Below are 21,251 nucleotides of genomic sequence, written 5' to 3'. Positions count from 1 at the left end.
TCCTCCTCCACATCCTCCGGCAGCAAGTTCCAGAGCCTAACCATTCTCCAGTGAAAAAACATTTCCTCCCATTTGTTTTAAAAGTAATTTCATTGATTGCCCCCTGGCTCTCCCTTTCTCATACCACCTCTCCCAGTCTTCAACAGTCTCTCTCTCAATATTGTTCACATTCTGAGGCACTCCATTAATCATCCTTTCCTCAGAGTGAATTCTTTGTGCTATCCCTTTCATTTATAAATCACTGAATCAGTTTCTAAACTAGTCCACTACCCTGGGGCCCAATCTGAAACTGCTCAATGTATACAGGACCCTATCAAAAATTTGCTAAAATCCAAGTACACCATACCCAGCATACACCACTGATCTAATTCTCTGGTCATCCAATCAAAGAAATAGCTCAGATTAATTTGACAATCTCCCCCTGGTTAAAAACAAAAACAAATACTGCCCCACATCCTGCAATCCACTTAATTCAAGATATTTAAATAAGGAAATGGTACAGTTCATTCAACAGGTGGTAAACCTGATATTAATAACTAAAATCATTGTTCCCAAATTTATAAAGGACAATTTTACAAAGTTTGAAAACTATGTAGCAAACTCATCTGTTAAATTGTTACTAAAGCACTGCCAAAGAGCAAATTTACATGCCCAGGTTCTTTAAAAAGACTTTCTCATTTGAATATAAAACAAAAAAGGAAGCTAAAACACTGATGTAAGGAAACATTTACAGTACTTGAAGGGATTTTTTTTTTCTTTTTACTTCATGCAAAATCCTGTGGCACTTAAAATGGATTTATTAGTATTAGATCAAGTCTCTCTCTAGTTTCCTGATTTTCACAAATACCTGGTAGCAAACATCAAAAGGGAAAATATTTATCATAAGTATTCTCTGCCCACAGAAACACAGTGGGTGAATATTCTTCAATATTCACTCACTGTATAGAGAGCAGCATTTCCCAAGATGTGGGTTGCAACCTCCTCATCTGATATCACTTGCACCGCTGTAATAGAGAAGGGAGGGAAAAAAACCCCACCGTATGGACATTAACAGGAGCTTGCTAGCAGCTTGAAAGCTGGATAAGGTAAATGCCATCAGTTGTCATCCTGGCCCTTCCCTCTCTCATCTCCAGTACAAACTGCTGCCATTCAAGCCCCCTTCAACATAAACTCCCACCATCCCGACCCTTCTTTCCCTCACTCTGGCTGTTCTGTCTCATTGCTAACTCCTAGCCATTCTGGACACAATTCATCACATCCATTCTGGCCCTTCTCCCATTTGCCTCCAGCACAATTCAATGCAACAAGCCAAGGCCTTTTCTCTCTTACCTCTGGTACTGATCACAACTGCTGGCTTGGGCTTGTTACCCATTTTCCCTGTCCCCCTCCCCCAAAGCTTACAAGATCTATACACTATTTAAAATATTTATGGCATGCTTTGTCATAGGCTTGCTTCTTTCAGGTGAGTTATGTGGAGGAACGCACTTTCTCAGAATCTAATGACTCTTCTGAGTCAGACTGTGACTGTGTGCCTTCATGTGCCTGGGTATGGGCCTTCAAATAGGCTGCAGGTCACTTGGTATAATGTTCTGCAATAATGTGGCTAAGCTAACTCTCCCCATCATCCTGCTTTATGCCTTCTTCAACAGCCTTGGCTTCGGCCTGAAGGCTAGCTGCTTCTTTCTCTTGCTCAAGCATTTCCGTGGTAATGTCCATCTCAGCTCTTTTTATCTTCAAGGCTGCTCCTTGTTCACTATAAAGAACACGTGATTAGTGGCCTCAGCCTTAGCTCGAACCTGGATGGCTGCTGAATTGTTGCAGACTGAACAGAAATGCTGGTCCTGTGTGATTTTAGAGTTCTAGATCTATGTCTAGAGGAGCCAGAATATTCATTCTCCCCTATAGGATCTGTGTGAGGCTCTGTGTCTTTAATTGCCCCTGTCACCATAGTCTGGTATGTGTGATCTGTAGCACATTTATTGCAGGTGTTCTAAGAAGGCAAAGGAAAAAAAACAACAAAGGTGAAAAAAGGGTTTATTTTTACCAGTGCAAAGCAATGGTTTATTCTGTTGTGTCGAAAAGTGAAGTAACTGAACAGTCTGAATAAAATGTTCAAGCCAAGCTAGATGATGCTGGGAACACAGATGAGAATTAACAGTCTACTAGTTCAAAGAGAACACACAAGTTTACAGAAAAGGCCAGAGAAAATTATGAAGCAGAAGTACACAGGTACCTCCATCTCCTGGAAAGAGTCTTGCTCAAATTAGGACAGAAAATAAGTGAAATATAAAAAAAAGACAAAGCTGATAGCATCCATATAGAGCAATTACAGTCAATCTATAAGCAGTACTAGCACGTCAGAAGAATATTGACAATTTCCAAAAAGGAAAAATATGGAAGGTAGCTTAGCCCAGAGAGAGAGAGAGAGAGAGAGAGTAAGCTACAAATTATAGCTGAACACTATTGAACCAAATGGTATAAATAAGGATGTGGAGTGGAATGCGTTTTTTTTTTTAAGGCTGGGCTCTTTAAATCAGTCGGTAAATCTGATTGGTGGATGTAGAAGTTTGCATCTTTTTAGCTCCACAGCCATCTTGGGATAGTGATAGTGATTATGAAGTTCGTTTGATGAAGTTTGTTTATTGGACTCTTCCTGAAGCAGCAATTTATGCATTTAACCTGGCCGGTTAAGTGCTGAATATCAACATTTAACTGGCCAAGTGCCAACTCTGCCGTTGACACCCCCAAAATAGCCAGCTTTCAGTTTGGCACTAACCAGTTAAGTGTTGCTGAAAATTAACAGTTATCCCTGAACAGGCGATTTAACCGGCTAGGAGCCCTTTTTGGCCGGTTGTATCACTCTGAATATTGACCCCAGTAATAATAAAGACAAAAATAAACAAACAAAACAGCTGTAATTTGACTCTGGGAACCTAAATGAGTTCTTCTCTGTGTGTTGTGGATAGGATCAGAAGCCTCCTGTTATATCCCTTCAGAAGCTAATAGTGAGGGAAGTGGCCAATGATGAGAGAGGAATGTTCCTAATCAGTGCCTCCTCCGCTGGGCCTGAAATGTATGAAATTCATACCACTTCCAAAGAAGAGCGCAACAACTGGATGAGGCAGATTCAAGAAGCAGTGCAAAGGTGAGCTGCCCTGGACTTACCACACAAATGCCATGCTGTTAACACTGTCTTTGCTTCTCTAGAATTGGCACAGAAAATAAATTTAGAAAAGATGTACATCAAAGGAACAATTTTCAAAACCATCCATATATGTGCAAACTCTGCTGGTAGTTTCATCTGCAGCCTCTGCACTGATTTTTCAAAGGCAACCTACCCCTTTGAAAACTGCCTAAGGAAAAAGTACCCACCTGCTTTTTCCATGAATACTTTTGTCCCTTGAAAATAATGCATGCTAATTTGAAAATATAATTTACACATGTTATTTCCTTCCCCCCAAATCTAAGCAAGCCCGGGAATGGCATATACCTGGTAAATGGTTTTTGAAGCTTGCCTTCCAACAGCATGTGTACTACCCTTCAAAAAGAAGGCTCAGTATTCTTAACAATATTATACAATGTGTAAGAAATTTAAGCTTTATATATTGTGCTATTTGAAGAGTACAAATGGTAAGTAGTAGTAAATACAGTACTTACGTCTCTAACACAGGTATCTATGACCATTATCTCTCCATCTTCCATATGGCTAATAAGATATGGGAAATATGAACAGTGTTAAAGAGACCACAGATTTATTTGCAAAATTAGGACCTTTTACTAAACTGCATAGTACCTGCAAAGCCTCCGCATTAACTGTTAGAGTGTGCTCAGCATCTGCCCGTGCAGTTAATGGAGAGACAATACATTTACAGCTTATTAAACATATGCCAGATAACAAAGATGCACTTACCACCGCCTATAAAGGTGATCTGCGTTATCTGCTGTGGTACAGTTCACATGCTGTAGTTGTTACTGCAAGGGGCAGTCTACGGTCCTTCCTTGTCCCTTCTTGCACATGATATGTGTCAAGCTACCATGTTTACTAAAACCTCAATTGTGCACTAATAGCACACACTACCACATTTTCATGCATATAATGCATGCATTATACACATTCTTACAAACTACGCACATCCCCTGTGCACTATACGCATTGGCACATTATACAGGTGTAGTTTTACTAAGACACCCTAACTGCAAAATTGGCACATTTGCTTTTAAGGCTTTTTCTTTTTAAGTTTCTTGTAGGTTTATGAAGTAATAATGCCTGTAAAAAACGAAAAAGAAAAAACCTTAAAAACAAATGTCATGTGGACGACTGCTTGGCATATTCTATAAACTGCACTGAAATTTAGGTGTATTCTATAAAGTATGCCTGAATCTAGGCATAGTTTACAGAATATGCCTAGGCGTATTTTTTTTCTGCGCTGATTATAAAGGCATGATATATAGAATCTAGCCCTAAGTGTGTGACACATGCATTCAGGCCACTTCTTCAGCTCACATGCCAAAGTGCCATGATTTCATGTATTAGCTCCCTGCTCCCGCCAGCGATCTGGCCTTTCTTCAGTATCTTCCCCCTACTGTAGCGGTCTGGCATCTCTTGCTTTCTCCGCCCTGCCCTGTGGTCCTCCAATCTTGTTTGTAGCCATAGTGCTGCAGAGACACGATGTCCAGCTGAAGTGGGGCCTTTTTTCTGCTGGGTCCTGCCTCCTCTGATGCTAATTCCGGTTTCTGGGGACAGAGCAAGGTCAGAGGGAAGACTCTTGGTCAACCGGAAGCAGCATCTCTTCACCGCTGCTGGCCACAAATGAGGTCGGAGGGCCATGGGTGCTGAGGGGCAAGGACAGTGAGAGATGGCAGGCTGTGGGAGATGGGGAAGGAAAGGGAGGGAGAAAGTCAGAGGAGGAGAGAGGGAAGGTATGCCGGGATGTTGGGGGGAAGGAAGAGATACCAGGGCCATGGTGGTGTTGGGCCTGTATTTGGCTGTACAAACACAGGCCACCACGTGTTTTTCACATGTAAGTTGCTTTATAAAATTATCTCCAATGAAATAATTCAATGACAGACAGCAAAGTTAGCCCTCCTACATGCAGTGCTAATTCTATAGTGAGTGCTAATTCTATAATGGCATCAGAGCTTCAAGGTTCTGTTATAGAATAGTAGTGTAAATTGCATCAATGTGCCTATATTTAGGCATGCCTACTTACACCGTGTCAGTAGCAGTTGTAGATGCACGTTACTAAATGAGGCACTTTAGTGCATAACTTACAGTATGCCCTGCTTATGCCACACCCATGTATTCTCCCCCTTGCATTTATGCGCTAAGCATTGCGTGCTTCATTTGTAGAATTGTGCTGAGTGCACATATAGCATTTATGTGTCTAAATGTAGTGTATAGTATTCAATAATTTTAGTGCACAAATGGTGCTTACCTTTAGGTGCTAAAGTTATAAAATAAGGGGGATTATGCCGTACTGATTGAATCTGATTGGCCCATATTGGATTGGGTATCATAAAAGATTTTATAGAAAATGGGTCAGGTCTGTATCCAGATGAGGTAACTGATGTCACTGTTTTCAATGTGACTATTCTTGAAGGGCTTAGGAGAATAACTGCTAAGCAGCTTGAAAGAATTTCAACTGAATGACTTGCCATTAAAATTTGTGCTCGGAAACTATTGCCATTTGCGGTATTTATTTGTGAGATATTGCACAAACACTGAGAGCTTGGGGAAGGGGGAGACAGTTAAAAAATAAACTTTTTGACACAAAACTAGTTTTGAGCTTCAGTCAATACACATTTTTACTGTTTTCTGTTGTATATTAAAAAATCCTCACTATAATAAACTTGGGTTCAAAATAATTTATCTTTTTTTATATATGCACTTTAAAATGCTATAAATATTATAAAGTGTTTTAAATGTGCTCAGACCATACCGTTTACACCCATTATATCCCCAAGAGGAATATGTGGTGGTGTCATAATGGAACCATCATTGCACATACGATGTTCCGCCTCCTAATATTTGTGTATGTACATAAAGCTGAGCCCAAGTAGATCTTTATCACCAGTGTATGCATATATCTATAATAAATATGTATAGGTCATAAACTACTCATATTAAATACTGTTAGGCTTGAGCTCAAACCTTCGCCCATACATTATGGTGCATTCCATATTACCATCCGATACATAGATAATAGAACATACAATACAACATTTGTTTGAATAAAGGGAGCAGTTATTGTGATGGCAAGATTGGAATGGATGAATGATATGTGATTTTAATGAAGCACAAGCACCAGTGGAGGAGTGGCCTAGTGGTTAGGGTGGTGGACTTTGGTCCTGAGGAACTGAGTTCGATTCCCGGCACAGGCAGCTCCTTGTGACTCTGGGCAAGTCACTTAACCCTCTCTTGCCCGCTGCATTGAGCCTGCCATGAGTGGGAAAGCACAGGGTACAAATGTAATAAAAATATACCCCAAGGGAAGTGCAATAATTGTGTGAATATATGTGTATATTGCATTGTGGGTTGGTTTATGTAAGATATGTGGGGGAAGTGAGATCAGGGTGTCATGAACTAACATATACCTCCTTTAGGTTCAAACAAATGTTGTATTGTATGTTCTATTATCTATGTATATGATGGTAATATGGAATGCACCATAATGTATGGGTGAAGGTTTGAGCTCAAGCCTAACAGTATTTAATATGAGTAGTTTATGACCTATACATATTTATTATAGATATATGCATACACTGGTGATAAAGATCTACTTGGGCTCAGCTTTATGTACATACACAAATATTAGGAGGCGGAACATCGTATGTGCAATGATGGTTCCATTGTGACACCACCACATATTCCTCTTGGGGATATAATGGGTGTAAACGGTATGGTCTGAGCACATTTAAAACACTTTATAATATTTATAGCATTTTAAAGTGCATATATAAAAAAAGATAAATTATTTTGAACCCAAGTTTATTATAGTGAGTTTATGGTTTAACTTGTTTTGTTGGATTTGTTCTTCCTGATTTTTTGTAGTATATTAAAAAATAACATTTCATGTGTTTTTGATAATTTCCTTTGTTTAAGCTGCCCAGAAGAGGAAGAAGGGAAAATGTATGAATCAGATGAAGATAAGCGGATATCTGAGGCCAGAGTAGCTAAAATTAAAAAATTTGAAGGTAGGTCCCTATGCACCATTAAAATTATGAAAAAAGGCTTTATATTTATGGACATAGCATGTCTTATAAAAAAAAGGTTTCAGTTATTATGAGCATGGTAATTTGGGGGCCCTTTTACAAAGGTGCGTAATGGCCTACACACATCCAGCGTGTGCCAAATCGGCATTACCGCCTGAGTACCGTGTGCCCCAGGCGGTAATTCTGAATTTGGCGCAGTCCAAAAACATGTGGTGTTTTCTACCACGGGGCACCTACCCGGCAGTATATTAGTTGGCGTGTGCTGCTTGCTTACCACCTGGATAGCGCATGAAGCCTCACCACTAATTCAGTGGGTAGCGGTAAAGTCTCAGGCCGAAAATGGATGCGCTGTGGTTTTCATTTTGCCGCACATCCATTTTCCAGACCATTAAAATAATCCCTTTTTTCCAGACATAGTACAATAAGGATCCGGTGCATGCCAAAGAACACACGCCCACACTGCCACAGGCCTGTTTTTGACGCACCTTTGTAAAAGGGCTCCTGGATAAATGGAAAGTGAATTTCACCATTTGTACAGTGACAGAAGGTAGAAACCTCTGTAAAGTACAAATGCTATTGCTTCTAATTACATAATTACATTTACTTTAAATTACTCAGTATTGTTAATCCAATTTAAAAAATATGATGAGATTGGGGGTATAGAGAATTGTGAAACAACTTGAAATTCAGTCCATTCGTATAATTTGTTCATTACATACACATCCTGACAGATCTATGGTAGTTTTTATTTTCAGCTTTTAATTGGAGGTTGTTTACACATTAGTGCAGTGCATGTATATGGAAAGTCCACTTGGAAACTGCAAAGTTAGAATGGATTGTGGGGATGTAAATCCATTGAATCCTTTGCTACAGATATTCATGCAAAAGATTTGTGTATCTTTGCCTCTGTGCATTGCCTAGGAAGAAGAGCAATAAAAATATATGTATTATGGCAGCACCTATATCAGGACCAGTTGTTTTAGGAAAAATGTTTTTAAAAAACCAGCATCACTTGGGTCTTTTTACGTGTAAGAGCCATCATCTACACCTATATGCAACAGATTGTGCTACTTAGGGGCCCTTTTACTAAGCCACCTGGGCACCTACATGCGCCAATTTGGAGCTACTGCGTGACCCTTGCGGTAATTTCATTTATTCATTTCTGAAGTAATTCCTACATGGGGGAGGGGAGAGGAAAGACTATGCAAAACAGAGGAATTCAATAAGCAGCTTGAGTCTTGGTGTAAAGAAGAAGGTTTTATATATATAGGAGAATGGGGTAATACGTGGAAAAATACCAGGCTGTACTGTAATGATGGGCTACATCTTTCTGTGATGGGAAAAAGGATCCTTGGGGAGAAATTCAGACAGTGTGTTTCTAGACATTTAAACTAGAGGATGGGGGGTAACAAAAGGAAACAGAGGATTTCGGAAAGTCACCCCCAGAATAAACATGATGGCAGAGGGAAAGGTCATGTAAATATACAAAACCACCCAAACTCACTAAGCACATGGAAAGCTATGTGCACAAATGCTCGTAGTCTAAGTAAAAAGGTTCAAGACTTGCAAGCCTTGATGTTTGAAGAAAACTTGGATATTGTTGCTATTACGGAGACGTGGTTCAACGATTGCCACGAATGGGATGTGACTGTACCGGGCTATAATCTTTTTAGGAAGGATAGAGATGGACGAAGAGGTGGAGGAGTGGCTCTGTATGTGAGAGACAATATCAGAGTGGCTGAAATGTGGGGAACCTGGGGAAAGGAAGAAACTTTATGGATCGTCTAGGAAAGAGAAGATGGAACCTGTATCCACACAGGGGTTATCTACAGACCTTCTGCGCAAACAGAGAAGTTAGACAAGGATCTGATAGAAGATATTTAAAAGATTGGTATGAAAGGGGAGGTGCTACTGTTGGGAGATTTCAATTTGTCTGACGTGGATTGGAACGTCCCGTCTGCGGAATTTAAAGAAGTAGGGAGATTGTGGATGCCTGTCAAAGTGCCCTGCTCAGACAAATGGTGACGGAACCCACGAGGGAAGGGTCAATGCTGGATCTAGTGCTCACTAATGGATGTAGTGTTTCCAATATCCGGGTGGGTGCCCACCTATGTAATAGTGATCATCACACCGTGTGGTTTGATATAAGGAAGAAGGCGGAGTGTGGACGCAGAAAACTCAAAGTACTGGATTTCAGATGTACTGATTTTGATAAAATGGTGGAATACCTGAAGAAGGAGCTATTGGCATGGGAAGGCATAAGAAAAGTGATAAAACAGTGGTCCAAGCTAAGGGCTGCTATAAATATTTGCGACTGATCTTTTTGTGAGGAAAGTAAACAAAAACAAGAGAAGCAGGAAGCCTATATGGTTCTCCAAACAAGTAGCTGAAAAAATAAGAGCAAAAGAGGCTTTGTTCAAGAATTACAAAAGAACACAATGAGAGGATTAAACTCAAAGAAGCGAAAGCATGAGCAGAAGAAAAAATGGTTAAAGATGTAAAGAGAGGTGACAAGACCTTTTTCAGATATATTGGAGAAAAGAGAAGAGATAGGAATGGAATTGCGAGACTGAAAGATAATGAGAATGGCTATGTGGAGAGTGATGAAGATAAAGCGAATGTGCTAAACAATTATTTCTCTTCGGTGTTCATGGAGGAAAATCCTGGAGAAGGTCCACGGTTGGCTGCCGAGGGAATGTCTGGGAATGGAGTGAATACTGCGCCATTTACGGGGAAGAAAGAGTTTATAAGCCGCTGGAGAATCTGTAGGTGGACAAAGCTATGGGGCCGGATGGAATACATCCCCGGATACTGAAGGAGCTCAGAGAGGTCCTGGCGGGACCTCTTAAAGATTTATTTAATAGATCTTTAGAGACAGGAGAGGTTCCGCGAGATTGAAGATGAGCGGATCTTGTCCCTCTTCACAAAAGTGGAGACAGGGAAGAAGTGGGAAACTACAGACCGGTAAGTCTCAAGTCGGTGGTAGGAAAATAATGGAGTCACTGCTGAAAGAAAGGATAGTTAACTTTCTAGAAGCCGACGAGGCAACATGGCTTTACCAAAGGAAAATTCTGCCAAATGAATCTTATTGAGTTCTTTGACTGGGTGACCAAAGAACTGGATGAGGGACGTGCGCTAGATGTAATCTACTTGGACTTCAGCAAAGCCTTTGATACAGTCCCCCACAGAAGAGTCGTGAATAAGCTGAAAGGTTTGAACTTAGGACCGAAAGTGGTGAACTGGATAAGAAACTGGTTGACCGACAGGTGGCAGAGGGTGGTGGTAAATGGAATCTGCTTGGAGGAAAAGAAGGTGAGCAGTGGAGTTCCTCAGGGGTCGGTGCTGGGGCCTTTTCTGTTTAATATATTTGTGGGAGATATTGCTAAAGGGTTGGAAGGAAAGGTGTGCCTTTTTGCGGATGACACGAAGAAAGCCAATAGAGTGGATACCCTGGAGGGAGTAGAAACGATGAGAAGGGATCTCCGAATGTTAGAAGAATGGTCGAGGGTCTTGCAGTTAAAATTTAATGCCAAGAAGTTTAGAGTGATGCATTTGGGGTGCAGAAACCCGAAAGAGAGATACCGGATAGGAGGGGAGACATTAGTAAGCTTGACTCAGGAGAGAGACCTTGGGGTGTTGGTGTCAGAGGATCTAAAGGTGAAGAAACAATGCGACAAGGCGACGGCCGTGGCCAGAAGGATGCTAGACTGCGTAGAGAGGGGCATAACCAGCAGAAGAAAGGAGGTGTTGATGCCCCTCTACAAGTCATTGGTGAGGCCCCACTTGGAGTATTGTGTCCAGTTTTGGAGGCCATATCTTGCGAAAGATGTAAAAAGACTGGAAGCGGTGCAAAGAAAAGCTACAAAAATGGTATGGGATTTGCATTGCAAACTGTACGAGGAGAGACTTGCTGACCTGATCATGTATACCTTGGAGGAAAGGAGAAACGGGTGACATGATACAGACGTTCAAATATTTGAAAGGTATTAATCCGCAAATGAGCCTTTTTTGGAGACGAGAAGGTGGTAGAACTAGAGGACATGAATTGAGGTTGAAGGGGGGCAGACTCAGGACTAATGTCAGGAAGTATTTTTTCATGGAGAGAGTGGTGGATATGTGGAATGCTCTCTCATGGGAGGTGGTGAAGATGAAAACGGTAATGGAATTCAAACATGCATGGGATAAACACAAAGGAATCTGGCTTAGAAGGAATGGTTACGTGGAATCTTAGCGGAGACTGGGTGGCGACACTGGTAATTGGGGGAACAAAACGGGAGCTGGGCAGACTTCTACAGTCTATGCCCTGATTGTGATTGAATAGATAGGAATGGCTGGAGTGTAAATTTTAAGGGGCTTCGACATTAGCTTCAGAACTTAGTACAAGAACAGTACTGGGCAGACTTCTATGGTTTGTGCCCTGAGAAAGGCAAGGACAAATCAAACTTGGTTATACGTATAAAGTAACACATACCATGTAAAATGAGTTTATCTTGTTGGGCAGACTGGATGGACCGCACAGGTCTTTATCTGCTGTCATTTACTATGTTACTATGATGCGCGTCTGCTATGCACGTCCAAAAAATAAATTTTATTTTCTGATGCACACCAGCTACGTGAATCAAGTGGTATTCTACATGCGTAGTCATTACTGCCCGGTTAATGCATGAGACCTTACCACTAAGTCAATGGCTGGCGATGAGGTCTCGGACCCAAAATGGATGCGCGGCAATTTTTATTTTGCCACATTTCCATTTTCAGCAAAAATTTTAAAAAGGCAGGATCTGCGTGCACCCAAGACTGCATCTACACTACCGCAGACCATTTTTCAGCACACCTTAGTAAAAGGACTCCTCACTCATTTAAGTGCTGCACTTACTGGTGGATGTACCAGGTTTTGAAAATCTGCATGTCCAAGGGACACCAATTAAGGAGACTATTCCAAAACTCAAATGTTTTGATATTTTAGGTAGTTTGAAATACCAGAAAAGCGAGTGCAATTGTCTCATTGATCATTCCTCCAAAGCCTAGGTCCAAACAGTCACTTACCTGACATGCCAGACTTGGAACAAATTTTGTGACATTTACATATATTAGCATTGCAAAATGAGAACAACCTGCATGGTTTTAAAGTCCATCCAAAGCATGTCAGAATATGTCTCCTTGAAATCTGTACTTGCTGCAGGTAATATGCATAAGAAGTGGCTTTTCTAAAACCACTGATTATGCGAAGAAATGCAAAGTGATGCTGCACTAAGTAGAAATCCATGGGAAACGTATGGGTTAGGTGGTGAGAGTCTGATATGTACGGACGAGGAGAGAGATCTTGGGGTTATAGTATCTGAGGATCTGAAGGCGACGAAACAGTGTGACAAGGCGGTGGCTGTAGCTAGAAGGTTGCTAGGCTGTATAGAGAGAGGTGTGACCAGCAGAAGAAAAGAGGTTTTAATGCCCCTGTATAAGTCGTTGGTGAGGCCCCACCTGGAGTATTTTGTTCAGTTTTGGAGGCCATATCTTGCTAAGGATGTAAAAAGAATTGAAGCGGTGCAAAGAAAAGCTGCAAGAATGGTATGGGATTTGCGTTACAAGACGTATGAGGAGAGATTTGCTGACCTGAACATGTATACCCTGGAGGAAAGGAGAAACAGGGGTGATATGATACAGACGTTCAAATATTTGAAAGGTATTAATCCGCAAATGAACCTTTTCCGGAGATGGGAAGGCGGTAGAACTAGAGGACATGAAATGAGATTGAAGGGGAGCAGACTCAAGAAAAATGTCAGGAAGTATTTTTTCACAGAGAGAGTGGTGGATACTTGGAATGCCTTCCCACGGGAGGTGGTGGAGATGAAACCGGTAACGGAATTCAAACATGCATGGGATAAACATAAATGAATCCTGTTGAGAAGGAATGGATCCTCAGAAGCTTAGCCGAGATTGGGTGGCAGAGCCGGTGGGGGGAGGCGGGGCTGATGGTTGGGAGGCAGGGCTAGTGCTGGGCAGACTTCTACGGTCTGTGCCCTGAAAATGGCAGATACAAATCAAGGTAAGGTATACACAGAAATCTTGTTGGGCAGACTGGATGGACAGTGCAGGTCTTTTTCTGCCGTCATCTACTATGTTACCAAGTTACATGTATGGCTATTTACATGAGTAAACAGTCTCTGACTCCTCAAAAATGACTTCCTCATTAACCCTCCTAAAAATGACTTCCTCATTAACCCTGAATACCTATGGTTCACTAGCATTATATAATGATGGGTCAGTTCAATTTGGCCTGTTGTGCAAGTCTTGGCTTTAGTGGTAGCACTGCCAAATACAGCAGTAAACTGAGGAATGGAGAAGGGAGACAGAGATACTGTGTTTGGGAGAAGGCTGGAAGGTGGGGCCCCTCCTGCCACAGTCCTCCTCTGTTTAATTTAAACCAGTTAAATGTGTAATTCAGTTGAAATTCATATACATGGTTTGCATAGTGGATTTACACAATAAGACAGTCATTGCTGACTTTCTGAGTCCCGTTGTTCTCCACAGAATGTCTGCGTAACCAGGATCATCAGCTGTGCAATTATTTGGAGGAGAAGTTGCATATTTATGCAGAGCTTGCAGGGATGAACTACAGGGAGGATGTGCATCTAGAACCACATCTACTAATCAAACCAGACACAGGAGAAATTCCCCAAGCTACATCACTGCTGACAGCTGCACTCAGGGAAGGTATCATGTTTACATCATCTATAGAAAAAGATAGAAGAGTAATGAGGCTGGTGTTTGAATTTTTAACTAGAGCCTGCAGGTGTTTCATCTATATTTATGAATGCAAATTTATACAAACAGAAATCAAGCTTTTCTTTCAACTCAATTTTTCGTGTCCAGAAAACTGAGGAGAGGAGAAAAAGATATAATTAGGTGAAACTGAAACTGAGCCAATACCTTCCATCTTAGAATGCTTACAGCTTTCCCACTCTGATTTGCTCTGTTGACAGATGTAAAAGAAATATGTATATATTAGAAGAGCCATCAATTCAGGTCAACTTTTGCTAGTGACTTGACTAGGCTAGTTCATCATCTGCCTATTTCTTAAACTGCAAGCATATAATTTTCAATAAAGTTCATAAGGGCTGATATTCAGACCACGGGAGTAAGACTGGCTAACTCCCGCAGTCGATTCTGAGCCCTGATATTCAATAAGAGGCCAGTGACCAGCATTGAGTATCTGGTTTATTTTTGGCCGGTTTCAAGATAACCATTTAAGTCAATATTCAGACTTAGCCAGTTATCTTTAAACTGGGCAAAGATATCCCACATTTTCACGCAGCCAATTATGGCTGGTAAAACCAGCTTTAAAAATCGGTGGAAAACCGGTTATATCAGGCGATGTAACGTGCTATCTGCTAGCTGCTAACCAAGGATATTCCGCAGGGGATAGCTGGTTATCCCCTGCTGAATATTAGCGGATAGATGGTTAAGTGCTATTTAACTGGTCAGCAGCCATTGTGGCCAATTAAATAGCACTAAATATGGGATGGGGGGGATTGTGTTTAAGTCCATTTAAACTTCAGGTTCACATAATATTGTGCCTCAATATATCAAATTCATATGTGCTTAAGAAAGTTTGTACTTTTACATGTATAGGCATGATCAGGGGCAGAATTTGTGCAGAGTTGCAATTTATATATGTTGTTTATTAGATACATACATATTTTATACCATCTCCTAAGTAGGCATAAATATTCACAGTTTCAGTATAGGCATGATTTCTGCCGCTTTGCCCCTAGCATTTTATAAAGACTCAAAGGTATCTCAAAAAATAGCCTCAAAATAAGCACCTATTTGTCCGTTAGACTACCAGTTATAAAATTACCCTCCAAGTCTCACAGTGCCATTTTGCACTTCCTTTTGTTATTAACATGTAACCCTGGTCTCACCACCGAAGCTAGCTCTTCGGGTCAGCACCCGAACCAGGGTCACTGCAAAAGTTTTATTTTTTATTGAACTGGGCACATGCTGGGGCCGAGCTTGATCTTGGTAGGCCATAGGGTTTTAAGCCTCACTTTTACTTTATTTCTTTATCAGTCTGGGAGCAACTTAACTTCACTCTCAGTCCAAAAAACTCTCCACTCCAGGGCTTGCATTTTATGCAAACAGAACTTTACCAGAACGCTGCAACAAGCAGAGATCCAAACCTCATACTTTTCTTAACATCAAACAGTTTCTTTTGTATCCAAACAGTTTACTTTGCTGAAAGAAGGTTCTTTTGTGCCAAGACTTTTGGTAACAATTCCAACCTGATGAATTAAGAGTCTCTTTATAAAGTCTAGGGTATTTACATATTTACAGCACCACCAGCCCTCTAATACCCATCCTTTCTGGCAGAACAATCCAAGGCTGTGCTTGCAGCATTTTTTTGCAGCAAGCTGTCCCACTGGGCTTTTTCCAGCTGCCAGACATATTCAGAATTAGACCTCCCTGTCATTCCTCCAGAGCGGCACTTCCATGAGCTGCTGCCTCTGGTACTGAACCAGGGTCTTTCCTGTTCTGCTCCCAGGCTGGGCTAACCCTGTCTACCCACCCAGAGCACTCTTTACTCTCGTTAATCCTCTTTATTCAGCTTTAGGTTATTGGGCCTATCCAGGACACCCCTCTCCTTATGGAAGACAACCAAAGATTTATACTTACTAATCCTATCATTTTTATAGCATTCACACTACACCCCAACTATGACACCCATTGCCACACTTCCTTTCCTAAACCTCCCTCTAGGCTGACTCCACTCCCACCCACTGTGCTGTTCTCCCTCCCCCCAGTGAATCTGGAGAGTTCTACAGCAGTCTATTAATCCCCTGAGGAAATTTTCAAACTCAGTTTACCATGGGATTACACTCATATGACCTGTATTAGCTATTTTCTCTTTCTTTTGCATCTTCTCTTTCCTGGCTACTTTCTCAGTTTCATTTAGCTTTTCCAGATATTGCTGTTGGTCTTCCTCTTTCTGCATTCGCATGTAATATATAAAACTTAACATTTTTCCTTTCTGCTATTTTCTTAAACCACAGTAACCCTGTTTCCTCTTACCTTTGTTTATTTTCCTAACATAAACATTTGTTGCCCTTACAATATCTCCTTTCTAGTTTGGCCTTTGTTCTACTTCTAGATTGTCCTAGCTAACAATGGTCACTCCACAATTGATATTATGTTGGATATTGTTTTATTTTGTATAATTTACCTATTTGTTTTGTTTTATGCTTTTATGTTTTTTATTTTGTAATTGTCTTTGTTTTTAGAATTGTTGGGCCAATTCTGTGGAATTCTTTGTCAGATACTATATGGAATGCTTCATCTTATCTGATGTTTCAAAAACTACTTAAAGCACATTATTTTATACAAGCCTTCACTAAATAACTTTATTAACAGCATGCTTAGAAATATGTTCTAGATGGTTACATAAATTAGATTTTTAATTTTAATATGTTTCAGTATTATTATTTTATTTATGAATCATTATTTACTGTATTTGGTCTTTTGATGATTTTATTTTATTAGGGATTTATTATTGTAACCCGCTCAGATCTAGAGATGGTGCAGGATATAATTTTTTTTAAACAACTAACTAAATAAATATTATGTATTTTGCATAGGTATAGGTGGAACTTAAGTTAATAAACTTTAAACTTAACTTCGTGTTCCTAAATGTGGGTGCCTAAGTATCATGATTGTAGAATGACAATGACTCCTTTCCCACTCGGAGGATGTGAATGCTGCTTCCATAATATCCTCAGTCCTGAACAAATCAGTGAGTTGTTGATCTGAGTTGGGAATCTAATCCAAGTCCTTCTGCATGACAGTTCACAGCTCTAAAGCAAAGCCACCAAGCTCAGACAGAGAGAATCTTTGTCTAAGGAGTGAGTTTCATTGTCATGGTACACACACACAATTCCATTTACAGACATTGCCCCAATGAATGCTTGAATGATGTGTATTGTATCATTCCAGATTCATTTTAAAGTGGATAAATAGGCCACTTAGTCCACGTCATTTGACATGGATAACCTAAAAGTTTGAATGCAGATTTCAAATATTTCAAGTGATGATTTCTCTAATGAGCATATTTTCCATCCAGTTGAAAGTCTCCATGTGGCCGTAGCTTCTCAGATGGACAGTATAGATGGGAAATTGCTAGAAGAGAACTCTGAAAAATCAAGTTTAATATTGGAAAGCTTTGACGAGATTCCTGAATCATCCACTGACTGTAAGTATAGAATAAAACAACTCTCTATTTGACTATTCAAAAGCTTGTATTTAGAATTCTATCTCAGGAAAACCTTAGGGAGTTGTATGTGTGTGTGTCAAGTTTCCATGAAAAGTTGTAGGCTTATTTGAATGTGTTTATTAGGATTTATTAAATGGCAGGCAAGAGAAGCCATTTGTAACATGGCGATGGCCACACTCAGAGCGGATGACTTGGTCCACCCCCTTTTTGCTCCTACTTGTCTCCTTTCTGCCTGCAGCATCACTTCCGCATGTAATGACATAATGGGTATCCTGAGGAGTTGATTGGTTGGATGCTTAAGGGAGGAGTCAGAGCTAAATATGTAATGAATGACCAACTTAAAGAGAACTGTTTGATACAGCCAGTCCCTCTTTTACCCCCCCTTGCACTGCTTTTCTGCTTTTCCTAACTCTACAGTCACTGGTGTCCCATTCCTCTACAGTATTTTCCCTGGTTCAGTACAGGCAGCCTGCTCAGACCACAGCCTCTTGAAACAATATAGGAGCATGCAGTCCCTTATTGCTATTGCTCCTGTTCTTTAATACAGGGTGAGGACTGAAACTGGAAAGGGTTCATTTCCCCTACATACATAGAAAGGGTGCCAACTCCTAGGGTGGAACCTAGCATCAAATAACCCCAAATAAGTAAATAAATGTGACATGGTTCATTGTCCTGCAAGATGTTCTAGGCTGAGGTTTGCATCTCTATGGACCATTTTCCAAAAGCACCAGGCCATCCTAGTTATCTTGCCCTGTTACTTCTCTGGGAGTCTGGGACCTAGCCCTGGGCTGCCCCCACTCCATTTTTCTCTTACTCCTGCATTGTCTACACCACTGCATAGTTGTATACAGTGCTAGTTCCACTGGTTGCCAATGTCCTGTCTTTGGTGGCAGGGTTTATAGCAGTGGGAAATCCTGTCCAGCTGTCTCTTGCAATCCCCTATGCCTGCATCTCAGTTTGCTGGGGAGGATGCCTCCTCTCCCTCTGTCACCAGTAAGGGTTTTTTTTACACTGGTTGCATACCCCTTTAGCCAGCTGGACTCTGGCCTTGGTAACAAAGCATTTGCCTTGGACAGTGGCCACCATCATGTTCCTGCTTTGGCCAAATTGATTTAAATGGTCCACTGGTGCCTGTGGTTTTCTTAGCTCTCTATTCTTCTTCACCTTTGATCCAACTTGATGCACTTGTTAACATAGAGCAGTGACTACTTCTTCCTTCTCAAGTACTATATACTTGTCTCTGCAGTTCAGATCAAATTAATTGAACGTAGTTCAAGGATATGGTGTTCCTGCATGTTCCAGTTGATTTTAGCTGAGTTGAATTTCTCCTTCATGGCTAAGGGTAAACTTATCTCCTTAATTCAGTTTGGCTCTCTAGGCCCTCTGTCCATGTGTGTCTCTGGGTTCTGCACCTTTTCATGGTGCACCTGAATAATCTAGTAGGCACACTTCATGGTTCAGGTGCAAGGCCTGTGTTCAATGTCACTAGGTTTTGCCTTGTGGGTACATAGACAGCACTAATTCTGACCATTTCCACTCTGACCATGCCATACTATAGACCTTCTCTCTGCCATGAATGACCATGGCCTGTATCCCAGAACATGTTCAAGTGGACCATATATGCGCATCCGGTTAGGTGGGAATCAGTCCCTTGATGGCCAGCTAACAACCTTTACGCAGGCCTTCTACTACACTTCTGGCACAGTTTTGCAAGCATCTATGACCTTATTATTCTCTCTAGGTGACTACTGATGAAGTTGAAAGAGTGGGAGTAAAATTATAGCCCCTATGTACTGCCATGTTAGTTGTTAATGAACATGCGCTAATAATTAACACAGCACCTTGGTAATGCATGCACAGTAATTTCCACATAAACAACCAAAAAGGGATTATTATTATTATTTATTGCACTTGTATCCCACATTTTCCCACCTCTTTGCAGGCGCAATGTGGCTTACAAAACATCATGGATAATGGAAATGAAAAGAGAATAGGCATTTGGTGTTACAGCAGGATGTTGGATTGCATGGTAATGGAGTACATGATAGTAATATAATAGAAGGCATTATTAACATTTCTGGAAATATATGAGTTTCACATGATTTGATCTTTGTGGTATATCTTGTCGAAGAGATGGGTCTTTAGTAGTTTACGGAAGTTGGTCAGTTCATAGGTCGCTTTTAGGTTGCGTGGCAATGCGTTCCAGAATTGTGTGCTCATATAGGAAAAGGTTGATGTGCGCATTAATTTATATTTTAGACCTTTACAGTTAGGGAAATGAAGATTAAGGAATGTGCGTGATGATTTTTTAGCATTCCTGGGTGGTAGGTCTATCAAGTCTGATATGTAGGCTGGGGCATCGCCATGGATGATTTTATGTACTAGGGTACATATTTTGAACGTGATACGTTCTTTGAGTAGGATCCAGTGTAGCTTCTCTCATAGGGGTTTTGCACTTTCGTATTTTGATTTTCCAAATATGAGTCTGGCCGCTGTGTTTTGGGCTGTTTGTAGTTTTTTGAGTATTTGCTCCTTGCAGCCAGCGTAGAGTGAGTTGCAGTAGTCTAGATGACTGAGTACTAAAGATTGTACCAGATTACGGAAGACAGTTCTTGAGAAGAATGGTCTTTTTAATTTCCACATTGAGTGGAACATCTTTTGGTTGTATTTTTCGCGTGATTCTCAAGTGTTAGGTGCCGATCAATGGTAACTCCAAGAATTTTCAGGGTTTCTGAGATTGGTAGATTTAGTTTTGGTGTTTTGATGGTGGTGAATTTGCTCGTGTTGTGTTGAGAGGTGAGTATTAGGTATTGGGTTTTTTCTGCATTGAGTTTTAATTGAAAGGCATCTGCCCAGGAGTACATGATATGTAGGCTTTGGTTGATATCATTGGAAGTTTCTTTTAGGTCTTGTTTGAATGGGATGTAGAACTTTACATCATCAGCGCAGATGTATGGGTTGAGGTTTTGGTTTGATAGTAGTTTGGCCAAGGGTGTCATCATTAGGTTGAATATAGTCGGTGAGAGGGAAGATCCCTGTGGAACTCCACATTCAGGTGTCCATGTGGCTGATGTAATCGAATTTGATGTCACTTGATATGAGCGTGTGGTTAGGAATCCTTTAAACCAATTAAGAACGTTGCCTCCAATACCGAAGTATTCAAGGATGTGTAGTAGTATTCCATGATCAACCATGTCGAAGGCGCTTGACATGTCGAATTGTAGTAGTAATATATTCTTGCCGGTTGCAATAGTTTGTTTGGATTTAGTCATGAGCGTAACTAGTACTGTTTCAGTACTGTGATTAGAACGAAATCCTGATTGGGAGTTGTGTAGTATTGAGAACTTGTTTAGATAGTCTGTGAGTTGTTTGGTTACCATCCCTTCTGTTATTTTGGTTATTAAGGGAATGGATGCTACTGGTCTATAGTTGGTTAATTCACTTGCGTTTTTCTTTGCATCTTTGGGTATGGGGGTGAGTAGAATGTTTCCTTTCTCCTTTGGGAAGAGTCCATTTTGTAGCATAAAATTCACGTGTTTCGTTAGATCTATTATAAAGTGTTGGGGGGCCGATTTCATAAGGTTATTTGGGCATATATCTAGTTTGCAATGAACTTTGGCAAATCTTTTAAGCATTTGGTAAATGAGATCTTCTGATATTACCTCGAATTCAGTCCAGATCCTATCTGCTGGGTATACTCCAGGGTCTGGGTCTAGGCAGTCTAGGAGTGCAGCGTATTCGATGGGGCTGGCAGGTATTTTAAGTCGCAGTTGTA

The 21,251-nt window shown here is 40.8% G+C and overlaps 1 protein-coding gene across 1 annotated transcript in view; it reads left to right on the top strand.

The window, feature by feature from the left end:
- Positions 1-21,251, top strand: part of ARHGEF28 (Rho guanine nucleotide exchange factor 28) — a 562,380-nt gene that overhangs the window by 474,043 nt on the left and 67,086 nt on the right. Inside the window, 4 exon segments of the mRNA XM_030193284.1 lie at positions 2,967-3,145; positions 7,103-7,194; positions 13,741-13,923; positions 17,327-17,455. Of these exon segments, the coding sequence (XP_030049144.1) occupies positions 2,967-3,145; positions 7,103-7,194; positions 13,741-13,923; positions 17,327-17,455 (583 nt within the window).

This window comes from Microcaecilia unicolor, chromosome 2, assembly GCF_901765095.1.
Source record: "Microcaecilia unicolor chromosome 2, aMicUni1.1, whole genome shotgun sequence".
In the NCBI taxonomy this organism is placed as follows: Eukaryota; Metazoa; Chordata; class Amphibia; order Gymnophiona; family Siphonopidae; genus Microcaecilia; species Microcaecilia unicolor.
The sequence above is the reverse complement of the archived record's forward strand: the minus strand, read 5'-3'. Positions and strand labels throughout refer to the sequence as shown.